The sequence below is a fragment of the Anastrepha ludens genome, chromosome 6 (assembly GCF_028408465.1).
Source record: "Anastrepha ludens isolate Willacy chromosome 6, idAnaLude1.1, whole genome shotgun sequence".
Taxonomy (NCBI): Eukaryota; Metazoa; Arthropoda; class Insecta; order Diptera; family Tephritidae; genus Anastrepha; species Anastrepha ludens.
This window is the reverse complement of record NC_071502.1, coordinates 68,585,213-68,609,298: the sequence shown is the minus strand read 5'-3', so window position 1 is coordinate 68,609,298 and position 24,086 is coordinate 68,585,213. Positions and strand designations below refer to the sequence as shown.

The 24,086-nt window shown below is 37.4% G+C and overlaps 2 protein-coding genes across 7 annotated transcripts in view; one reads left to right on the top strand and one right to left on the bottom strand.

The window, feature by feature from the left end:
* Positions 1 to 24,086, bottom strand: part of LOC128866255 (uncharacterized) — a 229,320-nt gene that overhangs the window by 19,073 nt on the left and 186,161 nt on the right. For all 6 annotated transcript variants that reach the window (XR_008454924.1, XM_054106842.1, XM_054106838.1 and 3 more), the window contains 2 exons: positions 1,207 to 1,304; positions 94 to 1,097 (listed from right to left, as the gene is read on the bottom strand). Coding sequence is in view for 5 of the 6 variants with exons in the window: in XM_054106842.1 (XP_053962817.1) it covers positions 94 to 1,097; positions 1,207 to 1,304 (1,102 nt within the window). In the remaining variant the exon portion in view is untranslated. The remainder of the gene's footprint in view (positions 1 to 93; positions 1,098 to 1,206; positions 1,305 to 24,086) is intronic.
* Positions 10,433 to 17,326, top strand: LOC128866259 (uncharacterized). Its single transcript, XM_054106846.1, has 3 exons — positions 10,433 to 10,745; positions 16,658 to 16,815; positions 16,884 to 17,326. Exons 1-3 carry the CDS (start codon positions 10,526 to 10,528, stop codon positions 17,235 to 17,237), a joined length of 732 nt encoding a protein of 243 aa, XP_053962821.1. The 5' UTR covers positions 10,433 to 10,525; the 3' UTR covers positions 17,238 to 17,326.

Here is a 24,086-nt window from a genome sequence, read left to right as displayed (position 1 = left end):
ATGCTAAAGCTAATCATATTTTTGTGTTGAGTGCTTTAAGCTATATAAGTGGAATAAGAATAAATATAATAACATAAAATAACATTAACATACCTGGTGCTTGGCGACGTCTGCGGCCTGCCGAAGAACTCACTCGATATGAAACGCTTGTCGCCACTGACGTAACACCGTTCATACCTTGAATGAGATCATCTTCATGTTTAGCCACACGTTTGGACTTAGTTGAAGCTGCTGGCTCTGGCGTTGGTTCAGAGCTTGGTTCTGATTCAGCTGCTGGTTCTGGTTCAGCTGTTGGTTCTGGTTCAGCAGCTGGTTCTGGTTCAGATTTCGGTTCTGGTTCGGATTTGGGCTCTGGTTCAGATTTGGGTTCTGGCTCAGATTGTGGTTCCGGTTCTGATTTGGGTTCAGGTTCTGATGCTGGCTCAGGTTCTGATTTCGGTTCGGGTTCCGATTTGGGTTCGGGTTCAGCACTTGGTGCGGGTTCTGCTTCCGCACTCGGTTCACTATGCGTCAGTGTGGTCGTCAAGTCGCCAATATCACGTATGAGCGGGAAATTCTTGCATTCAGCATTAAGTGAATTAGGGCGCCAACCCAAACCCACCCAGGAGGTGCCATTTACCTTGAGCACAATCTCAATCTCTTTATGTTCCTCCAACAAACGCCAGTAGAGACGATAGTCTGGTGACAATTGTTTCATCGAATAGGCGGTCATATCTAATTCGGTAGTCCGGTATGGTGATTTCTTGTTGCATCCAATACCATGCCAACCGAAATTACAATAACATTGTTTGCGTGGCAGTGATGTGCCCGCAAGATCAATACACTTGCCCTGATTGCCACAGTCCTGATTAGTTGAACATTCATCTTTGTACTGACACTGCGGCCCATAATAATTCTTTTCACATTTACAACGCGATGGGAAATATTTTCCATTGCCTGAGCAAGTTTCACGAAAGTCTTTGCGATTCTTTACATCGACATCTGCGCAAGACCAAAAGCGATAGCCAGCCGACCATTCGTCGGCCTGGCGAAGCAGACGCAGCGTACAATTATGACACTCAAAATCTTTGGGTATGCTAACCTGAAAGGACTGGGCACTGGGAATAGATGAGGAAGATGAGAGATAATATAATAGTCGCATGTATTATATGTATAAGTATATGTATAGATGTCTGAAGAGAGTGGAGCGCTGGGAAAAAAACTTACGTAACATCAGTGCGCACGAATTCGGATTGATTGACATGCGGTGTTAGGTCCAACACTGGGCGGTCGAATGCGTCAAGTAATTGTAAGCGGAAGCCACCCTAAAATTAAAAGAAGAATATAAACCAATTAGTCCTGCCATTTTTTAATGTGAAAGCAATTAAATCTTTAATAAAAACAATGTAGAGGCTAACTTGTTGTACAAAAATGTCAACACGCGTTGTGTTTTATTTTTCTTCTAAGGAAATTTTGAACTCATGCACCGCTAAAGTGTAACTAACTCTCAGGCCAAATAAATTCAGCCTCACCTTCATCATGGCTTTGTAAATCAGGCCCTAACGTGCTAAGATCAAATTAAGCACAAACCCACCTCAGGCATACAACCGTATCGTGGCGTAATTGTTTTTTTTTTTTGGTTTTTAATTTACTTTTCATGCTTTAAATTTTCAATTTTTTCTTTTTTACTCGTACATTTGCTTATCGCACATAAAAGTCATACCGTAAAGTGTTTAAGCTTCAGTCAAGCACTACTAAAGTTCTAAGTAACTCTCAGTCATGCAGCTGAGTACTTTGGCAACGAAATGGTTCGGTCGTCACAACTACTAGATCTACATATCTATGTATGTAAGTGTGTATATGCGAACATTGCTACAAAAAGTCAGTCACCGTAGCTGCACATCGTAAAAGCCTCTGGCTCAGTTGATGTGTTCTTGAATTGCAGTTAGAATTTTTAAACAATATATGAGAATTTCAGCGCATAGCGCCCTATAATTGCATTATTATAAATAAATATAATTATTTGTATGTGAGTTTTCGCGATAAGTAGACACTAAAACACATCCACAACGGCTGATGGTCGGTTACTGTAGAGCAGATAAATAAAAATATGCTAAGGGTGAGGGAATATGGCCGTACATTTCGATATACATATGAATATATGTATATATATGTGCTCACATTCTACAATCTTAATGAAGAGCGTATATTAAATAATGAGCCGTTATGTGTATATGTGTATGTACTTAAAGTAGTAAACAGTAAAATTTAATGAATGGGAACTAAGACAGCGTCACCTGAAGGTGAAAAATTGCCGCAATACTCGCGCCATATACGGTTAATTAGAAGATTCAATCACAAAAAAAAAAATAATAATAATAAAAACAATTAAACAAAAAGCAAAGTAATAATTCGCAGTTATTATAGCCAAATGAATGAATAATCCTTGAATATAACAACGAAATCGGACCTACAAGAGGGTAATTGAAGTTGTTACAATTTCCTTATCTTCTTAATTGACGCGGTAACTGCCTAAGTGGTTTCTCCCAAGTTCAACAAAACGTGCCAGCCGTTTCGTGCTAATTGGCGCTAGTAGAAGAAGCAACAAGTGAAGTTAAGCCCTTATCCAGGTGAGATCACTCCAATGCTTCTTCTGCACCCACTGAATCCTTACTCGTTGCACTATGTCTATGTCGCTGTAAAACTCATATAGCTAATCCTGCGTAAACCAAATGCAAAATATTTTTACTAAACGCTCCAAAAGCCATATCATTATATGCTGTCGTATCTTTTATGCGTCTGAGCTTCTGGGACTAAAAATGCGTGCTTTTTGATCGGCATGTGAGCAGCTTAATGCTCACTTGCCTATTCGATTCAAAGCAGCTCTTGTTGAAAAGAGAAATTCGAGATAACCAAGCAAACGAAGTTCTCTACTATTGACAAATTACTGTATAACTAACAACGGTGCCATGGGTGCCGAAAAGCGGATTGACTATTTGTTTGACGAAAGGGGATACTTCCGCTTGCCTTCGTTCACCTCTAGAACTATTCACTATTTTCATTATTTTAGCTAGTTTAGAAAATGCAGAAAAATGGCGCCTGGCGCCGATTTAATTCGGCAGCGTGCCCAATTTTAACCAGCATCAGATTAGGGAAGGCACATAACCGGGAGTCACTCTGTCTTGTTTGCCATCAAACAGCTCGGAGGGATCCTTTCCTTTCATTTTACAGAGATGGTGTCGTTGTTCAACATCATCTTAGTTTTCGAAAAAAATATCAGATATCACAGCATATAGGCAACTCCTTTAAGTGCTGCAGAAATTGAGATGCGGTGTGTAGAATATTTTTTCCTGATCTTTTCCAAGATACATAGATAGATCCATTTCCCTTTTTTAAAACTAAACAAAGAAGGTCGAATCAGTTCTCAATGTTAATGTGCTTCAACGCCATGTTGTATTTCAACAAAAGTAAAATGTACAAAAAGTGTCTCGGAAATAAATTCTCGAATAATGTCGATTGGCAAAAACACAAACTACAGGGTGGCTGATGAAAGCCGCTACCAAAAAAAAAATTGAATAACTTTTTTTCTTTTTAAGTTATCTGTTCCATTTTTGTTTCAATTTGCAGATTGATCTTTAAAATTTATTAAAATGGATAACTGGGACACGCACACAAGAATTTGGATAGTCCGCCGCTATCACGCACTGGAGTCCGTAGTTTTGGTACAGAGAGAGTACAGGCGGATGTTTGGCGGCGATCCCCCGAGCAGATGGACCATAATGAGACTGGTGAATAATTTTGCTGAGCAAGGAACAGTCGCAAGAAGGCCTTATCATCGAAACCCACCAGTTCGGACGGAGGAAACGATCGCTGCTGTAGCTGCAGCTATACAAAGCAATCCAAGGGTTTCAACAAGAAGCTTATCTGCTCAACTTGGTGTCAGCCGACAGTCTTTGCAAACAATAATGCACAAAGATTTAGACTTATTTCCCTACAAAATTCAAATGGTTAACAAACTGAATGCAGCAGACTTGCCGATTCGCTTGGAATTTTGCCAGAAGATCCTGCAAATGGTGGAAGAAGACCAAAACATGTTAAACTGCCTTTTCATGTCTGATGAGGCCCGTTTCGATTTAAACGGCAATGTGAACAAACAAAATTGTCGAATATGGAGTACTTCTAACCCACAGATACTCCACGAGACGGAATTGCATCCTCTTCGCGTGACAGTGTGGTGTGCGGTGTCTTCTCGCTGTATTGTCGGGCCTTATTTTTTTGAAGAAAATGTTCACACCGTTACGGTTACTGGAGACCGTTATTTGAAAATGCTGAAAGAATTTTTCTATCCAGAACTACGCCGAAAGAGAATTCCTTTCAGCTCTGTGTGGTTTCAATAAGATGGGGCAACGTGTCACATAGCCCAGACTGTTATGACAGAGTTGCGACGAAAATTTCCCAATAAACTGATTTCAAGAAACTCCGAATTTCGTTGGCCCCCCAGGTCGCCTGACCTTACTGCACCTGACATTTTCTTGTGGGGTTTATGTAAATAAGAAGTTTATAAAACAAAGCCAACAAATTTGGATGAACTAAAACAATCCATTCGGGCAACAATTGCGGCTATTCCTATCGCAACTCTCAAAGCAGCAATGAACCACTTTTTACTAAGATGCCGCACTTGTGTCAACGAGCATGATGCCCCCCATGTTCAAATTCAATTATTTTTAAAACTAGTTAAGCTACAATACATTTAATAAAATTTAATGACCTTCAACTTGAAAAAAAAAATAAATGAATTCCATACACTAAAAAAAAAGTTATTTGAGTTTCTTAATGTAGCAAAATTCATCAGCCACCCTGTATTTACGTGAGAACCCAAAAACTTTCTGACAAAATATCAAATTAAATTCGCTTTATTGCGTTTTGATAATAATATAGAGGTATGAAAAGGGATATATAGTATGCGCTTCGACCAGAATATCTGTTGTGACTAAAAACATAAAGTGCTGGAAACTGTGGACTGTGAAAAATATTGGGCGATATATGCACAAAAAAGGGCTGTTTGCAGTATTTCTTTACTCTCAGTGCGAAATTGCAAAAAAACGGTTAGAGTTCGAAAAATTAAACCGTCAATGGTTTGTAAAAGAATAGAAAATCTAGTTTTTTGGACGGAATGAAAATAATCAGACTTTCGCTAGATGGAATATTAAATATTCATCTAAGGTGGAATACGGAGGCGATAACATCATGTTTTATCCCGCTTATTCATTTGATTATGTCCAATACCACAGTGACATATGAGTATTAAAATTTTTATACAATTAAAATTTCCTATACTTTTGCCTCATATATCTACTGCCTTATCGATCGCTTTCATGTTTAGTTGAAAATTTCTGGATTTGTGAATATAGTTTTATAAATTAAAATAAAATAATTTCCATTCACTCCATGATTACGATGGCTTATCAACATGTTCAGCGATTGGTCTAGTAGAACGGCTTTAGAATTACCGCATTGCTATTGCATTCGGTACTGCATTGAGTCTATAAACACTACACATTTCTTTTGGGCGCCTGCTTGGACTTCCTTCTTTGTCGCAGTAAAATATTTATCGAATTTTGTCTTCTTTTATATATTTATTCTGAAACTCTGTAACACACAATAGACTTCACGAAGCGAACGATTTTTTTTAAAGCGTAATGCTACCTCTAAATCGCCATATTTGAGAGAAAGATTATGTGGAAGATTTGTGGACCTTTGCACGTTGGTGACGGTGAGTATCGTAGGCGATGGAAAAATGAGCTCTATGAGCTTGTTCTGCGTTGGAAAGATCGGATGGAGAAGGACTTGGCTTCACTTGGTGTGCCTAAGTGGCGCCGGTTAGCACGAGAAAGAAACGACTGGCGCGCTTTGTTAAACTCGGGTAAGCGGTTAGCGGTTAATATCACTTAAACGGTTATCGCGGGTGGTTTCATTTTAAATCACATATAATTTTGACACTTACAGCTATTTCATATGGTAGAGTGGTTCAGTAGCAGAAATGGGTTGCTTCCTACTAGAATACCGTTTGGAACGTGGAAGTGAATGTTGTATTGCTGAAACAGGGCAGATTAATTATACTTGTTCAGTCTGCTCATTGGTAAATATTTCTGCTTTTGGCGATAATAAGTCTAACGGTCGAGACTGAGTGACTGGGAGTTCTTATAAATTCCTTATCTTATTTGCTCTCAGAAATTGAAGTGAAATCAAAATCCGAAAGTACTCAGGAAAATTGTCGTATCTTATCTTTAAAAACTGCGCTAGATCCCATAGTCTATATTTCGTGCACGAACTCCGACAATCATGTAATTAGGTGATATGGCGAGCTCAGTTGGCCTCCATCAAGTAGAGTTATACTTTTTTGTACTCAAATTCGAGAAAAGGTTGAAGCTATTAAAAATATCAAATTCCTGAAATCAGAAATGTGCTGCCAAGACGAAATACTGCGAAATATTAAAAATATATTGAACCGCCTTTTTTATAACAGGTGGCGCTAAAGTAATCCTCCTATCAGAAAATGCTATAAATTTTGCGATTGGCCCCTAATGTCAGTTCTGTTTTGACATTTGTGTAGTAAACACATGCGCTAATAAACAATGTTACGCTACACTGCTCCAGAACACGGAATATTGCTGACTATTTATTTGACCAATAATCGGTCGGTGACTTTGGCACAACGTGAATTTCGTCGCAGATTTTCTCGCCGTCCAACGCCTACTGGTGAAACACTGCGACATTTAGCCGCTCGCCTCGAAGAGACTGGCACAACACGAGATGCTGCCAGGCGTGGCAGACCCCGGAGTAGCCGTTCTGCAGAGAATATTGCTGCTGTAGCCGAGGATGTCATGGAAGCGCCGTCGACATCGACCAGATGGGTATCAGTCGACGGTCTTTACAGCGAATTTTGGTACAAGATTTGAAGATGTTTCCGTACAACGTCCAGACGGTGCATCAGCTGTTAGTTGCTGACCGCCAATCGCGTCTAACATACGCTCAAGCCATCCTTAATCACCACCAAGAGGAAGATGATTTTTCATCAAAAATAATCATGAGTGATGAGGCCCATTTCCATCTTAGCGGGTACGTAAATAAGCAAAATTTACGCTTCTGGGGCACTGAAAATCCGCGTGTAACCCAGGAAGAGCCATTGCACCCGCTCAAAGTCCCTGTATGGTGAGCTGTTTTCGCTGGAGAAGTCATCGGACCTTTTTTCTTCGAAGACGTCGCGGGCCAAACGGTTACTGTGAATGGTGAGCGCTACAGAGCAATGATCAACGAGTTCTTTTTGCCGCAACTTGATGAATTGGGATTGAAAACATGTGGTTCCAACAGGACGGTCCAACGGCACACACTGCACGTGCCACAACCGATATGCTGAAGGATGCATTTCCCGGGCGCCTAATCTCCCGTTTTGGCGATTTGCACTGGCCAGCAAGATCGCCTGATTTGACCGCTCCAGACTTCTTTTTGTGGGGCTTTTTGAAGTCGCGGGTTTATGTCAACAAGCCTCAGACTCTTGCACCTCTTAAAGACAATATCCGTCAAAAATGTAAGGACCTATCGCCGGAAGTTTTGGCCAAAGGGATGGAAAATGCCATAAAAAGGGCTCAAATGGCAATCAACTGTGGCGGCGGCCATTAACATGACATCATATTCTCGACTTGATGTAAAAAAAAATTTAAAGACCAAATAAAAATAATCCTCAAGAAGAATCAAAGTTTTTCATTTTTTTTAAATTACAGCCAAAAAACATCGCAAGGTTACTTTTGCGCCCCCTTGTAGTATTAAAAACCAGCCGTTAGCACACATTTACTTATCACATATTTTATTTATCAATAAGCGTCATAATTTGATGGGTTGTTAGATATGTCCGTAATTTGAAGGCATGTAATTAATAAATTTGTTCAATGATTTTCAACAATACTATCTTGCTCTGGAAATACTTGTGTGTAATGTACATACTTATGTATTCTTAAATGTATGTACATAAATACTTGCGTATATTTTCTCAGATAATTATTAGTGTATTTTCAGGCGGCCAACGAATTTGGCACCCTTATCGAACTGTTTGACAAGTTTTCTTTTCAAGTTCTGATCAATCATGCCGTAATATGGTGATAATATAAGTAATTTAAGAGCTACCCCGAACCTGTACTACTTGTACTTATATATTCGATTATGTATAGTTGTATTTTAGAATTTGATTGAGATGATGGATAAAGTGACCCTTGGAACTTTCGAATAGTCGTAAAACGATATCTAGAATAAATATGGGAATAATAAGCCAGGACGAATCCATCTATGCATGTATAAAAAGATGGCTCGAAGGTAAGGTGGAAGGAGGTGTTTATTCCGAACATCTGTGGACTTCTAATAATTTTTGACTATTTACCTACTACTGAAGTTTTGCTCTGCTTGAAGTGATGCCAATAATTAAAGCTGTGATATTGGTATGATGTAATGCGATACCTGGAGATGATATCTACATTTTCACTGACAGCTAGGTGGCGATAATATCCCTCCCAAAGCATTCGACAGCCCCTAAGGTAGCCTGCAATGCCACATATCTCTTTATGAGATGGCTGAGTCGTGCCGTCCAAATATAATATAATATGAGCACTTGGGCATTGCAATATCACGGGGAATTGTAGGGTTGATGAACTAGCAAGATCGCCACCCATTAGTCTAACGGACACATAGGGTAATTGATATAGATACACCCTTAAAGACACGCAAGCTACTTAATTTTGAGAAGTTTTTAAGAATAGCGAAGCAAAGATGGTGGAATGAACACAGTCAATGTTAAACGTGCATGATCTCTGTCCAGCCAAAATAAGCATAGTGTGCACCTTCTGTGCCATTGTTCTGCTCTATCTAGACGTAGACATTTCAATGGGCTATAAGCCTGAGGAGGCGGCCACCGTAGCCGAATGGGTGGTGCGTGACTACCATTCGCAATTCACAGAGAGAACGTCGGTTCGAATCTCGGTGAAGCACCAGAAATTAAGACAAACATTTTTTCTAATAGCGGTCATTTTTTCGAATGAGTTCATTATTTGGAACAAGTATTTTTAAAAACTTATTTTATTTATAAGATCCTTATAAAAACCCATTTGCCGTTCGGAGTCGGCTTAAAACTGTAGGCCCCTCCATTTGTGCAACAACAACAAGACGTTCGCCTCAAATTGGAGGAGGAACTCAGCCAAACACCTAACAGCAGTATATGCGCCTATTATTTATTTATTTTATTTTAATTTTATTTTTAAAGGCGCTGACTTTTGGAGGCAATTCGATCCAACTCATGTAGATCTTAATATTCCTAAGAAATATTTTGGCGGAAAATAATAAATTCTGAAATTCCGATTATTCTCCGCGCAACTTTTTTGATGAGGCATTACAATCTACATTGAGCGATACGCCTATTACTAACAACAAAGTTTTCTGAGCTCCTTGATAAGTAACTGTAAAGCCGATATACAATAATTATTTACTTTTTGCTCATCAGCTAAACATATTTATTTCTAAACAGCAACAAAAGTTAAATGCCCTCCATGGAACTCCATATATCAATACATATACTTTCATCAAGATTTATAAAAATATAATTCGCTTGGAGTAATAAAGAATAGAAGAGAGATGTATATTGATGTTAATAAGTAATACAGTATTAAGTCTCGTTATTTAAGAGCAACATCTCGTTATGTGATTCAATAAAAAATGTGGGTAACCTATTAAATAAATATTCAATGGAACGCTTTCTTTATTTAACAACTATTTTAATTATTAGTATTATTGTAGAGAATACGCACTGCTGTTCGTCTGAAAGTGCAGTAGTTGCATTTCTATTGCAAATGGGATTGCAGAGAGTTTGAAAAGAAAAAATGCAGTTCCCTTTGGAAATTCAAATTGTGTACTTATTACGCTCACAAAGTTCTGAAGTTTTGCGTTATTATCTGGACGACAATCGAATAAGTACTAAGAGCACATATGTAGATACATATTTGTACACTAATACATGCAGTGGCATGTTTCCTGTACCTGCTCCATGCATTCTCACTTTCAATGATTAAGTTAGCTAGGTACTCGCACCAGGAAAAAAATCGAAAAATGAGTGAAATCATTCGCGCAAATCCATTCAGATAAATATACTTATGTGTACATATGTACGTATATATTTGCAAATTGTCATCGTGATGTTGCTAACGATAAGGTAAATAATAATATACGATTGAAGTAAATATAATATATTGTGATGGCCGTGTGACAGCCCCCCACGTTGGATATGCTGTGTCCACTTGACTCGATCTTGAGAATATTTGAGTGTGATAATTTCTGTTTTTGCCTTATTGTTGTTTTTCATTCTTATGTAAATATGTTATTTGTTGCCTTTAAAAACTGATGTTAGTATCAATTGAAATTTGTCTACTTCAGTCGTTGGTGAAATTCAGACTTGTGAAGTTGTTGGGTTTTTTGGTGACTTACAAATTATAATATTATTTTTCATAAGATGGCCTCAGGTATATATTCGAAATACACCGCTTACGCTATCCTTTTGTTAGGCGTATGTGCTCTGCAAAATCTAACAGCCGCTGCTGATGTGGTCGATCCAGCAGCACCTCGCACCTGCTATACCTGTGAAGGCATCAATTGTTTGCGCATCACAAAGTTGAATGCTACTACGGAATGTTTGGATTTGGTGGATTATTGTGTGACCGTATTTAGAGGATGTAAGTGTATCAATGAGAGAAATATTTGTAAATGTAAAGTATCATATATTATTTTTTATGTAAGTGGTGGCTACTATGGAGATTCAGGTTTCTATGCCGATTTTTTTTAATAAAATCAAACGCATAATGGCAAAAATTTATTGTTTCTAATAAAATTCATTCGAAACAATAACAACTAATTATTTGAAGTAATTGCCATTTTGCTGAATTGATAAATTCTAGGAGAGCACAATTATCAAATATATTTTTAGTATTAAATCTGGCTTGTTTGAATTTGTATTAATAAACCCAACGATTACCTTCCTCCCGCTCAACCAGCACGAAAGGCCTAACGTGCGGATAATTGGTATTTGGGAGCGAGTCCAAAAAAGCCAGGAGCCTCCAAAGTGTCGAGACCTAAAATGTTTAGCAACAGAGAGAATTTATCAGCTGAATAAAAAGTTAGAGGTATACCATCCTCAAGCATTTATTGAGGAAGGATAATATCTCTGACTTGACGCCCTATGCTCGATTAGGAGTTAAAGGAACAAAATATTATATATAATATATTGACGGTAGAAAGGGAAAGTGCTGGTATGAGAGTTAAAATCTGGCCTGCAGATCGAAATGGTCCATTTAGATCGTAATTTGGCTTGCACGGTTTTAAAAGCAGTGACTTAAAATGCCTTGATACTCGTGAGGGAACACAAATGCGATGATCTAACAAATAGTTTTATGCCATCTTCGAATGGCGGACGTTTTGCATAAGAAACTATTTAATAACAGAAATATATTCGGAGTTTGGCCAATGGCAGCTTTAAAAAATACTTTGTCCATATACAACTTTTTTGTAATATCATAAGTTGATATCGAGAAGTCGAAATCAAGAAGTCAATATCGATATTAAAATTATCACGCATATGGCTCGTGAGGCTATATTTTACGTTGGAATTATAAAAATTAGGGTAAAGTTGAATATATGCATATATTGTTTTCTCATAAATCCTCAGATGCGTATTATACGTCACGAGTTTCCACAAGTAATAGGACTATGAATAAGTTCGTGCGGTTTTTTTTCGAAATTTGAAACTTTATTGACGTAAAATGGTTACAAATTTAATATTCAAAATATTGTCCATCGCTTACTACTACTTTTTCCCATCTTTCTGGCAATTCACGGATTCCCTTTGTGAAAAATTTGGTCGGTTTTGCCGCAATCCACGAATCGATCCATTTTTTGACTTCATCGTAATTACGGAAGTGCTGGTCAGCCAGGCCATGTTGCATCGATCGGAAGAGATAGTAATCGGATGGCGCAAGGTCTGGACTATACAGCGGGTGGGGTAGGACATCCCATTTGAGCGTTTCTAAGTATGTTTTGACCACTTGTGCAACATGTGGCCGAGCATTGTCATGTTGCAAAATAACTTTGTCGTGTCTATCGGCGTATTGCGGCCGTTTTTCTCGCAGTGCTCGGCTCAAACGCATCAATTGTCGTCGGTAGACATCCCCCGTAATCGTTTCATTCGGTTTCAGTAGCTCATAATACACAACACCCAGCTGGTCCCACCAGATACACAGCATAACCTTCAGGCCATGAATATTCTGCGCCGACGTCGATGTTGAAGCATGGCCAGGGTATCCATACGTTGCCCGACGTTTTGGATTGTCGTAATGGACCCACTTTTCATCGCCAGTCACAATTCGATGCAAAAAACCCTTTCTTTTGTGCCGTTGAAGCAGTTGTTCGCATGCCATAAAACGGCGTTCAACGTCTCTTGGCTTCAATTCATACGGCACCCAATGGCCTACCTTTCGGATCATTCCCATGGCTTTTAAACGTTTGGAAATGGTTGATTGATCAACTCCCAAAGTTTTTGCAACCTCTTCTTGCGTTTGAGCCGGATCTTGATCGAGCAATTCCTCCAATTCGGTATCCATGAACTTTGGCGGCGCACCCTCGCGTTCTTCGTCTTCCAAGCCAAAATCACCACTTTTAAAGCGTGCAAACCACTTCTGGCACGTTCGCTCAGATAGAGCATGCTCACCATAAACTTCCACCAAGATACGATGACTTTCGGCTGCTTTTTTCTTCATATTAAAATAATGAAGAAGAATTCCCCGCAAAAACACATTATTTGGCACGAAATTCGACATTTTCAAGTGTGGTAAAAATATTGTTGTTTACGCTTCAAATAAAAAACTTATACTGACGTTTGTGCCTTACGACAGTAGCTCTCCAATGAATGTTTGGAAATGTGGATCGATGGAATAATAATCAAGTTACGCCATCTGTTGTAAAACCGCACGAACTTATAAATAGACCTATTATTTTAGCAATCATTGTAATTTCTTTAATTGTATTTGTTGAGGGCCACATGCGTTCCGCGGCTCTTCGCTGTTAAAGCAATAAACACTCAAGTGCAACTAGAAATTTGATAAGATAAACTGTGTTAATTGCAAATAAGAAAAAATATTAATTGTGATTTGTAACATAGAAGCTAAATTCACTTTAACAAAGTATTACCCATACATACAATTGACATTAAGTTGGCTAGAAATTGTTATGAAATTAAATATTATATATAACAATATAATGTAATATAACAAAAGCCTAGGAAACAAAATTTACGCTTGGGTGGAGATTTAGTCAGATATCAACTACATAATTTGAAAATCATACTTGATAAGGTCAAAAGCAATATGTAGACCAAAATTGCTAGAATTCAATAAAGAATATTCACCGTTATACGTATATGCATGTGTATTAATTATTTAATAGTTTATTAATAAGTTTTAATTAAATTTTTTAAAAATTAATTTTAATTATTTTCTTATAAAAATGTACAATATTTCATTCTACCACCAAAAGTGACCCTTTGCACCTTCGCAGAATCATAGGAAGTTATATATACCTATATATCACCAAAACCTTATAAATCAAGAATTCAGACATTGTGCAAAATTCGACAAAGAATAGGTGCCAATAACCTGAGTATTTTACCCTATAACTTACGAACAATTAAATAATATCACAGAACCCTGTTAATGAATTTTTTCAATATTAGACTATTCGCTCTGTGCCATTGGAACAAAATTTCTTACTTTTCATAATAATTTTTTTTTGTTTTTCATAATATGAAATGATATATTTTTGGCAAATTCGTCAAAAATTTGTATTTTTTGTTTGTTTTAATAAGGCGTTTTTCAATAGGTGCGCTTCAACTTTTTTCCGATAGGGCGGGCGAACGACGCAATATTTTTTATTTTTCGCTTGTCATTTGTAAACTTCATTAGTATACATTTCATCATGGAACGCTACACACTTGAGCAACGATTGCAAATCTAGCAAATTTTTTATGAAAATAATCGTGCAAATTTTTTATGAAAATTTATAAATTTTCCAAAAAATCATCTTCAGTGATGAAGCTCACTTTTGCCTCAATGGCTTTGTCAACAAGCAAAATATGCATTACTGGGCAGAAAGCAATCCACACGTGATTCATGAGGCACCGTTGCATCCCGAAAAAATCACTGTTTGGTGCGGTTTACATGCCGGCGGCGTAATTGGCCCATATTTTTTCGTTGACGAGAACGATCGCCACGTTACTGTGAATGGAAATCGATATCGCGACATGATAAACGATTATTTTTGGCCGCAATTGAATGGTATGGACTTAGACGACATGTGGTTTCAACAGGACGGGGCCACAAGCCACACAGCACACGATACAATTGATTTGTTGAAGAGTAAGTTCGATGAGCGCATTATTTCCAGAAACGGACCGGTCGAATGGCCGCCGCGCTCGTGTGATTTGACGCCTCTAGACTATTTTCTTTGGGGTTATGTGAAGTCATTGGTCTACAGTAACAAGCCGGCGACGATTTGTGAGCTCAGAGCCAATATTGAACGGGAAATTGCTGGAATTTCGGCCGATTTATGCAAAAGAAAATTGGGTTCAACGATTGGACTTCGTAAAACGTGCACGCGGTGGTCATGCAAAAGAAATCGAATTTCATACTTAAATGTATATGTTCAAACTCGATAATAAAAAAAAATTAGTTAAAAAAGTCAAACCGTTTGTGTTTTATTCAAAAAAAAAAGTTGAAGCGCTCTTACTGAAAAACGCTTTACTTTTTTATATTAGCGCAATCTCCCAATACTTTGCTTCTTATTTGCATTATGAAACATATTGCAAGCAACAACATATTTAATTATGGAAGTCTTGGGCGATTAAAGGAAAATACACTCATTTTATTGGCACTCAACTTTTCCATAAAAATTTTAGCCTTTTTATTAAAAATTGTTAGAAAATCTTGAGTATGTAGCATAGCGAAGTGTAAGTTTGAAGATTCTCGAAATTCTTGTTGATTTTTCATAATATTTTTCCTTGACAGTGCTGCGCATTTCCACAATATAATGAATTGTATTTTTTTAAAATGCCCCAGACGACCTGCAAAATTAGCAGAACGTTGTGGTCCATCTACAAACTCAAACAAACGTCATGATTAATAAACATGAAACGACAGAACACTTGGAGACTCACGGAAGTCACGGCTTTTGGTCTGTCGGAGAATAAGCAGCCAAAATAGGCATCCCCTATAACACACCCTGTCGCATTTGTAAACAAACCGCGGAAAAGGAAACGATTTTCCATTTCCTCTGTGAATGCCCTGCCTTATGGAAGAAGGGAATGTCAACCCGAGAGTCTCGAAAAACTGTCTGGCTTAGACGTCTACAACCTAATAAGGTTCTTCAACTACACAGACTGGATATATGAATAATTAAACATGGTGCGGAAGCGCTAGTTGGATTCTGGATGAATCACCACTTCAACCAACCAACCAAGCCCGAAATATATTTTTTTTTTAATTCTGGTAATTACTTTTATACGGAAGATGTGCATGGTTATTTCTTGATTTGATAAGTTGCAACATTAAGTCAACTAGAGTAGCAAAAGCAAAGTGTAAGTTTCAAATCGCTGAAAATTCCCATTAATTGTAACATATTTTTCTTCGTTCTTTGTGTTTTCTGCCCTTCAAGAATATACGAAAAAAACAAAAAATTAAATCAACGGGAATTTTCAGCCCCTTCAAACTTTATTACAATACAATTAAATTAGCTATAAAACTGCATACCGCAAAAAATTTTAAATTCAGAGTAAAAGGTTGGAAATCTTGTTGAATATTTGATGCCATGAAAAAGTTCCTGATAAATACCATTTGCTGCTGGGAGTCGGCTTAAAACTATAGGTCCCTCCAGTTGTGGCGCAACATCAAGACTCATACCAAAAGTAGGAGGATGAGCTCGGCCGAACACCGAGCCAATAATTTATTTATTTTTTTATTTTATTTTATAGAAGAGCTGGTGCGCATATCTGCATATTATCGAACAAATTTTTTTGGGTTAAGACACTCTTGCAGCAAATGCGTATATCTATTCAAAGATCGATTCGAAAAAAGAGGAGCAGTAAATTTTTCAAGCAGTTTATGCATATGTATATAATAAGGTTTTATGTGTGTTTTGAAATAAGGTTAGCAGTCTAGGTCAGAATTTCAGCATATTCGGCAAAAAAGTTCTGTGGTTCTTGATATAAATTCTTCAATAAAGTTAACCGCCAATTAGTAACTAATTTTTAACATCAGAGTGACGCATACCCATATGGGTGACTTTCAAGAATTTTGCTCCTTTCCTACCCTTATTTTATTTCATATTTCAACACTAGCATAGCTACATATATACACACATTCAGTTAATGGGGAATTACATACATATATAGTATTTAAAAAATGAAAGCACATCTACTGCAAAATAGTTAAACATGCGGCTGGGTATTTATAAATGTCGTACAAAACAAAGACCATTGAAAATATTTCTTTATATAAATTTTAAAAAATTTTAACAATGTTTTTTTTATTTAATTTTTAAACAGTCACTGTTGTTGCACGCGGTTGTTACGCTGATTTGCAATCCAGCTATCGTGAGAAATGCGATTTAGACGATCATCCAGAGTGTGTGAAATGTTTTGGCAATCTTTGCAATGATAAAGGACGCGCCGACTTCAAATGTATTGAGTGCAATTCTAGTGAGGTGAGCAAATGTCATGTTTAATTGTGGTGTTATATATGCATGTATTCACCATTCAATGTCTTCCATAGAACAACAAATGCGCAACTGACACTACTGCCATGACTGCTGTTCAGTGTCCCATACCAACTACACAGAATTCCTATTGCTATGTACGCCAATCCAGCGAAGGTGCCACTACCCGCGGTTGTTTTGTACATCAGCGGGAGCAACAGGAGTGCCTCAGTGATTCACAGTGTTCCATGTGTTTGAGCGATGATGCGGTAGCTTGTAATACATACAAATTGGCTACTTCGGCTACATCGGATACGATTGGTGTTAGCAGCGCCTCAAGCAGCGCCTCAAGCAGTGCAAATATCGCTTTTATCGTCGCTTTTACATTACTAATTTCATGGAGCTTTCAATTAAATAATAAGGCAGTGTAAAAATGTGTGATTTATGCTTTTTCTTTGTGACAAAAAATTATTTATGAAATAAGGAAATCGATTAAAGAATTAAATTGATTGGAATTAAATTTGTTGCTCGTGGATTTTTTGTATATCACGATAATAAACCAATTTGATTGGTAAGCACTGGAAAGCTTCTAAAGAGTAACTCTTCAAAGCATTGAACTACACGTAATGCAGCTCGTGCGACTGTCTAATTTTTAAATAAATTTTAAAAGTCGTGTGCGTTGATTTTTATTGCCTAAATACTTCGATGCTTGCCCGATAATGCAGTTTAATACAATACATACAAATGAAATGTTTGCATTTGAAGTCAAATTGTTTTGTTAGGGGAGTACAAAAACAACGTATTTTCAACCTTTTTTTTCTTTTTACCTCACCATATATTTCTCCCAAAATAGAGAGTGAATTATCTGAAGCGCCTAGCGCAGTGGTGGTGACGAAGGTGTTTTCTTCCCCAACAATTTCAGCGGCAATAATAACGAACTACCTCGTTTTATTATTATAAAAAAATAAATTTTGTGAACAGCTTAAAAGCAATAGCTATGTAGGAAAAAATTAATAAAAAAGGTGCAATGGAAAAAAAAATTGGTGCGGAAAATGTTAAAACTACTTCTGATCGATTTTTTTGTGCTGCTTACGAATTCGTTAATAAAAAGTTTCAATCAGCTTCAGATTAAAATGCCAAAAAATCGCGTTATTGGCAATGTTTGAGAAGATGTAATGAAGCAGCAAAAGTTGATAGGCTTAAATTGAGGCCTGAACTTTTAGCAACAATTTCTCAAAATACTTTCCCAACATCTTCACCTTAAGGTGAATTCATTTATTGAACTGCAAATGTAGCCGAATGGGTTGGTGCGTGACTACCATTCGGAGGTGTGTAGGTTCTAATCTTTGTGCAAGAATCATCATCAAACCTCCGAGTGTATTTTTGCCATGAAAAAGCTCCTCATAAAAACAATATCTGCCGTTCGGAGTGGGCGTAAAACTATAGTATATATATATATATATATATATATATTATATAAACTGATTTTGGCGAAGTTTGAATACTTAATACTTAAATTCAAACTTTAATGGAGTACCTTCTCTTATTTTATAACCAGCGATATTCAAATATTTGTACTTGCGGTTACAAAAGTTTCTACTACTGACGAAATGAGTTTTAAGGAAAAATTGTTGAAATTTAAGCTAAAGCTCTTCAAGTATTTTCCCAAAATCTGAACCTGATGGAAGTTTTTTACCCACGGACTCGTAATCAGCAAAAAAAAAAAATCGATCAAAAATATTAATATTTGCCGCACCATTCAATCTATAAGTTAAGCCCAATAAAATAATATTTATTACATAATTATATTATTCTAACTGACTCTAGTCTAGAGACTGTAAATTTCCTTAAAAGGAAGGACCTGGAGTTTCTCCAATTAATTTAAATTCGTACTATCAGTACCACCGCAACATAGGAATATTTGTCGGCGGGAAAAACTCCTTCAATACTACACCTACTCCTACGAAAATTTCGGCGTTCATCTTATGTGACAGAAAACATAATTTGGAATCTTTCCATGGCAGCTAAAAAAGAAATTCATAAGAAAACTTTTTTTTTTTCGTTGAAAATGATAATCACAGAGCTTATGGTTTCGCGAATTCGCGTCTAGCTGTTTCGGAGCGTGGCATAGCCGGTCGTTTTTGATATTTCAGATATTTTAAAAATTAACATACTGGTACATGGGATAATTCAGGAAGATAATAAGCATTTAAAAATTTTGCCTGCCATTTGTTTCAAGATATAGCTATAACTACAGAAAACATCACTCCTGATGGCATTCAAATGATTGATTGCCATGCACAAATTAAATGAACTTTATTTAAACCTTGAATTAATCTATTTTTTGTTCCTTTAATTAAGTTGTGTATTCATATGTACACGCGTGTAAGTGGTATTTATAAGTACTCCGATATATGTCTAATCTCGTCACAATCTTCGAATTTGGAATTTTTTAGAACAGCTCGTATATAACGAAACTACTGTTATTAGACCCAAAAAAAGGTGCTCGAATCACCAAGTAATGATAATTGTTGCCAGTCAAAATCATCAGAGCAGAATTGTGCTTATCACTCAATTCCTCGTGCAAAAATATGTAAGTAACTAGCCATATAAGACCTACACTAGGAAGAGATTTCTAGGCGCGCAAAAACCATATAAAGTGGACACATTTTAAGTGCATAGAAAATTTATGACAACTAAACTTCAACTAAGTGCTTTTAAATACAAGTAAGAACTTGTTGGTATAAAGAAATAGTAATTTTGCTTATCATGAATATCTATGCAGTTCGTATATGAATTTAGAAGATTAGATTATAAGTTGGTTAAACCTGAAACTAATTCGTTTTTCGGCATATTTTAACATGAACTATGATTTGAGCATGACTAGAAACCGGTTAGTCCCGTATTTTATGCCCATGGTGGAAATGAATTATCAAATGAATTTTCACTTCTTAATAGGCATTGGAAAACTTTGAGTGCATTTTTCCCTTCAAAAACTCTTATCATAAAAGTCATATCACGTTTAGAGGCGGAAAAAACTGCAGATTCATTTATTTGAAGGGAAACATCAATACATAAAGCGTTTTTCAGTAAGAGCACTTCAACTTTTTTTTTGAATAAAACACAAACGGTTTGACTTTTTAACTAATTTTTTTTTATTATCGAGTTTGAACATATACATTTAAGTATGAAATTCGATTTCTTTTGCATGACCACCGCGTGCACGTTTTACGAAGTCCAATCGTTGAACCCAATTTTCGACCACTCTTTTGCATAACCCCAAAGAAAATAGTCTAGAGGCGTCAAATCACACGAGCGCGGCGGCCATTCGACCGGTCCATTTCTGGAAATAATGCGCTCATCGAATTTACTCTTCAACAAATCAATTGTAGCGTGTGCTGTGTGGCTTGTGGCCCCGTCCTGTTGAAACCACATGTCGTCTAAGTCCATACCATTCAATTGCGGCCAAAAATAATCGTTTATCATGTCGCGGTATCGATTTCCATTCACAGTAACGTGGCGATCGTTCTCGTCAACGAAATAATATGGGCCAATTACGCCGCCGGCATGTAAACCGCACCAAACAGTGATTTTTTCGGGATGCAACGGTGCCTCATGAATCACGTGTGGATTGCTTTCTGCCCAGTAACGCATATTTTGCTTGTTGACAAAGCCATTGAGCCAAAAGTGAGCTTCATCACTGAAGATGATTTTTTGGAAAAAATCTGGATCATTTTCGAGTTGATCTTCAGCCGAATTTACGAATCGACGTCGCTTCAAATGGTCAAACGGCTTCAGTTCTTGTGTCAGCTTGATCTTGTACGGATGTAGGCCAAGATCATTTCGCAAAATTCGCCACAATGACGACACAGAAAGGCCCAAATGTTGAGAACGTCGTGTGAGCGACACATTTGCGTCTTCTTGAACTGAAACCCTGGCGGCAGCAATATTTTCAACACTTTGTGCAATTCTTGCTCTCACTGGCACCGGAACATTATGTAGCGAAAACGTAGATACAAATTTTTTCACTAGACGGTCGATTGTCGAACGGGATGGTTTGTTAAATGGACCGTAAAATGGCCGTAATGCTCTTAAAGTAGCAGCAACAGAACGATTATTTTCATAAAAAATTTGCTAGATTTGCAATCGTTGCTCAAGTGTGTAGCGTTCCATGATGAAATGTATACTAATGAAGTTTACAAATGACAAGCGAAAAATGAAAAATATTGCGTCGTTCGCTCTCCCTATCGGAAAAAAGTTGAAGCGCACCTATTGAAAAACGCTATATATATATATTATATATACATAATTGGCGCGTACACCCCTTTTGGGTATTTAGCCGAGCTCCTCCTCCTATTTGTGGTGTGCGTCTTGATGTTGTTCGACAAATGGAGGGACCTACAGTTTCAAGCCGATTCCGAACGGAAGATATTTTTATGAGGACCTTTTTCATGGCAGAACTACATTCGGAGGTTTTGCCATTGCCTGTCGAGGGGCGACCGCTATTAGAAAAATGTTTTTCTTAATTATTCCGAATGGTAGTCGCGCACCAACTCATTCGGCTACGGCGGCCGAACATCAATTCATACATTACTATAAAATGAGCTATAAATTCGGCTAAACAAAATATGAACACAACAAACTGTGTTAAATTATTGTGTTGGGGAATAAGTTCATAGCGTTTTTATATATTTTTTTTTATTTTACCACGATTTGTTTGCTTGTTGTAGAAGTTGTCATAGGTCAGTCTATAGCACGGAAATGGTTTGCAGGGTTCAAAAATGATAACTTTGACATCGATGGCACGTCCCACAGCGAAAGGCCTTCTGAATTCGATGAAGAACGTTTCAAATAATTTTTAAAGGAGAACGGTCGCCAAACCAGTCGTGAATTGGCGGAAAAAATGAGCTCCGATCATAAAATGATTCTCAATCACCTTCATTCAATGGGATTTACCGAAAGTCCTGGGCGCCTGACGAGCTCAACGAAAAATAAAACAAAGAAAGTCGGCTTCAAATTGCTTTTAGGCATCTCGCCCGCCGTCAAACAACACGCGGTCATAAGAAGCGATTTTTGTACCGAACCATCACGGAAGATGAGAAATGGTGCCTATACATCAATATGAAGCAAAGAAAGGAGTGGGTGGCTCCAGGAAATACGTCAAAGCCGAGAGTTTGGTGGGACTGGGAGGGCATGGTGCACTAGGAAATGCTCGAAAAGAATTCCACGTCCATTGTCACATTACACAGCTACACCGCGTGAATGAGGCTATTCGACTGAAAATAAGTGATTGATATGATCAAATCATACTCCTTCACGACAACGTCAGGCTCCATGTTGCACAAGCCCTCAAAGCCGTACTCCAAGAGCTCGAATGGGAGATTCTTCAGCAGCCGACGTATTCTCCGGACCTTGCACCGACCGATTACCAATATTTCCCCTCCCTGTCAAATCATATGTAGAGCGTTACCTTCGATAACAAAGAGGTCCTTAAAAACAGGCTCAACAACTTCTTTTACGCCCGACCAGGCGATTTTTTCAAACTTTTAAACCTTTTAATCAGAATTTGTAGAGAAATTTTAACAGTTTAATAACCCATTGAATTCTGGAATAACAAAGTGTAATTTTGAAGTAGCTCAAAACTCGTGTTGCTTTTTGACAATTTATTTTGCCGACTGCATTGGATGTTTTCATCCACCAAAAAAGCGTGGAGCATTTGTTAAAATAAAATATGAACTAAAAATTACTAAATTGAATAAGAAACAAACTGACAAAACTTATCAATTGTAAGCAATTTAGATATTCAATATTTAAGCCAAAGGGTACTTATTATCTAACTTTGATAAGAGTAAGTGAATTTACAGTTTTTTAATTCTACTCCCAATTGTGGAGCATGTGCCTTATTGTATTAAAAAATAAACAACGGAACCATACATTTTAACAATCCTTCTGGACGGCAATTGAATTTTATGGGAAGTGTTTTTCTTATCAGAATATAACCGCCACAAAGTTCAAATATAATTACTTATGAAAGAAAATGTTCAGTTGTTTTTCGATAAACCAATCTCTTGGCGGCTCCAATTACTTTTGCTAACAAGAAGGGACTCAGGTTCCGATAGTATAACCGACAGGTCAGTGCCCTCCTGGTATTGCCGCAAATTTGCTTTTGTTAATGGCACTTTCAATTAGAGAGCTTCCCGCCAACCGAATCCTCTAACAATATTTTTCCAAGTCTAGTTCATAGTTTCAAAAGAACTTGTACCCGTTCCATGAAGTAATTCTCCGACCCTTTTCTTGCGAAATCGTCTATTATCTCGATCTAATAAAGATTGAAAGGATTTTCAATTTTATCTTCCACATTTGTTTATGATCATAAAATATGTGACTTTAATCAGTGAGGCGTGTGGCTCACGATATGTGCTTTTAAAGAAAGGAAACCCAATAGCCATCTGGAAATATGCAATTTGCCTTAACCCTTTCGCTCCGACTTTTGCAGGGGATTTGCTCAAACTTTATTTTTGAATTTTTGGATATCCATTGGTACTTTATGGGCATAGAAACCAGATGAAGCTTGTAACTTATGTAGATAACGGTATTTTGAGGTGGGACATATGTGTCCCAACAGTATTTAAAAATGGGATATATTTGTCCCAACAGGGTACAAACTACACCTAGAAAGTAGAAACATTTTTTTGGTAATAACATATGATTTGTACTTTTATTTATTTTATGAATGTGATGAAGCGAAACATTGTATACAGAATGGCAAATTACAAGCCCGGCAAATAATTTTTGTTCTTTTCTCGACTTTTCGATTGGCGCATGCTACGCACCAACGTCTTTTAGACTGCTATATGAGTAAATGATCTCCCACATTTGTCATTGATCTATACCTATTCGATGATCTTCCAGACCGACGAGATCGTTTATACACGGTAGATTCCTTTCCTTTTTCAATTAGCGACTCAGCAATCTCGACCAGCACTGGTAAGAAGGCAGGTTTCTTCCTATTCAGCTCCGAATATATAACCCAAGTGTTTACAGCAGCCATCATCATGCCACGATAAAATACTTTTTTCCACCATTTATTTGATTTTCTGTTTATATCATACAATCCCGACATTTGATCTGCCAAGTCCACACCGCCCATTATTGCGCGGTACGTCTTTACGATGTCAGGGCATGGAAACTCTGCCTCAGTTCCTCTTTCATTTTGCGTCTAACAGTGCTCATTTCAGAGTGTGGTAGTTACTGAGCAGCATTACCTCTTTGACGTCCTG

Coding starts and splice junctions, on each gene's coding strand:
- LOC128866259 (XM_054106846.1), top strand. CDS start 10,526: ATGGCCTCAGGTATATATTCGAAATACACCGCTTACGCTATCCTTTTG. Junction 10,746..16,657: donor TGTGACCGTATTTAGAGGAT/GTAAGTGTATCA, acceptor ATTTTTAAACAG/TCACTGTTGTTGCACGCGGT. Junction 16,816..16,883: donor TTGAGTGCAATTCTAGTGAG/GTGAGCAAATGT, acceptor TGTCTTCCATAG/AACAACAAATGCGCAACTGA.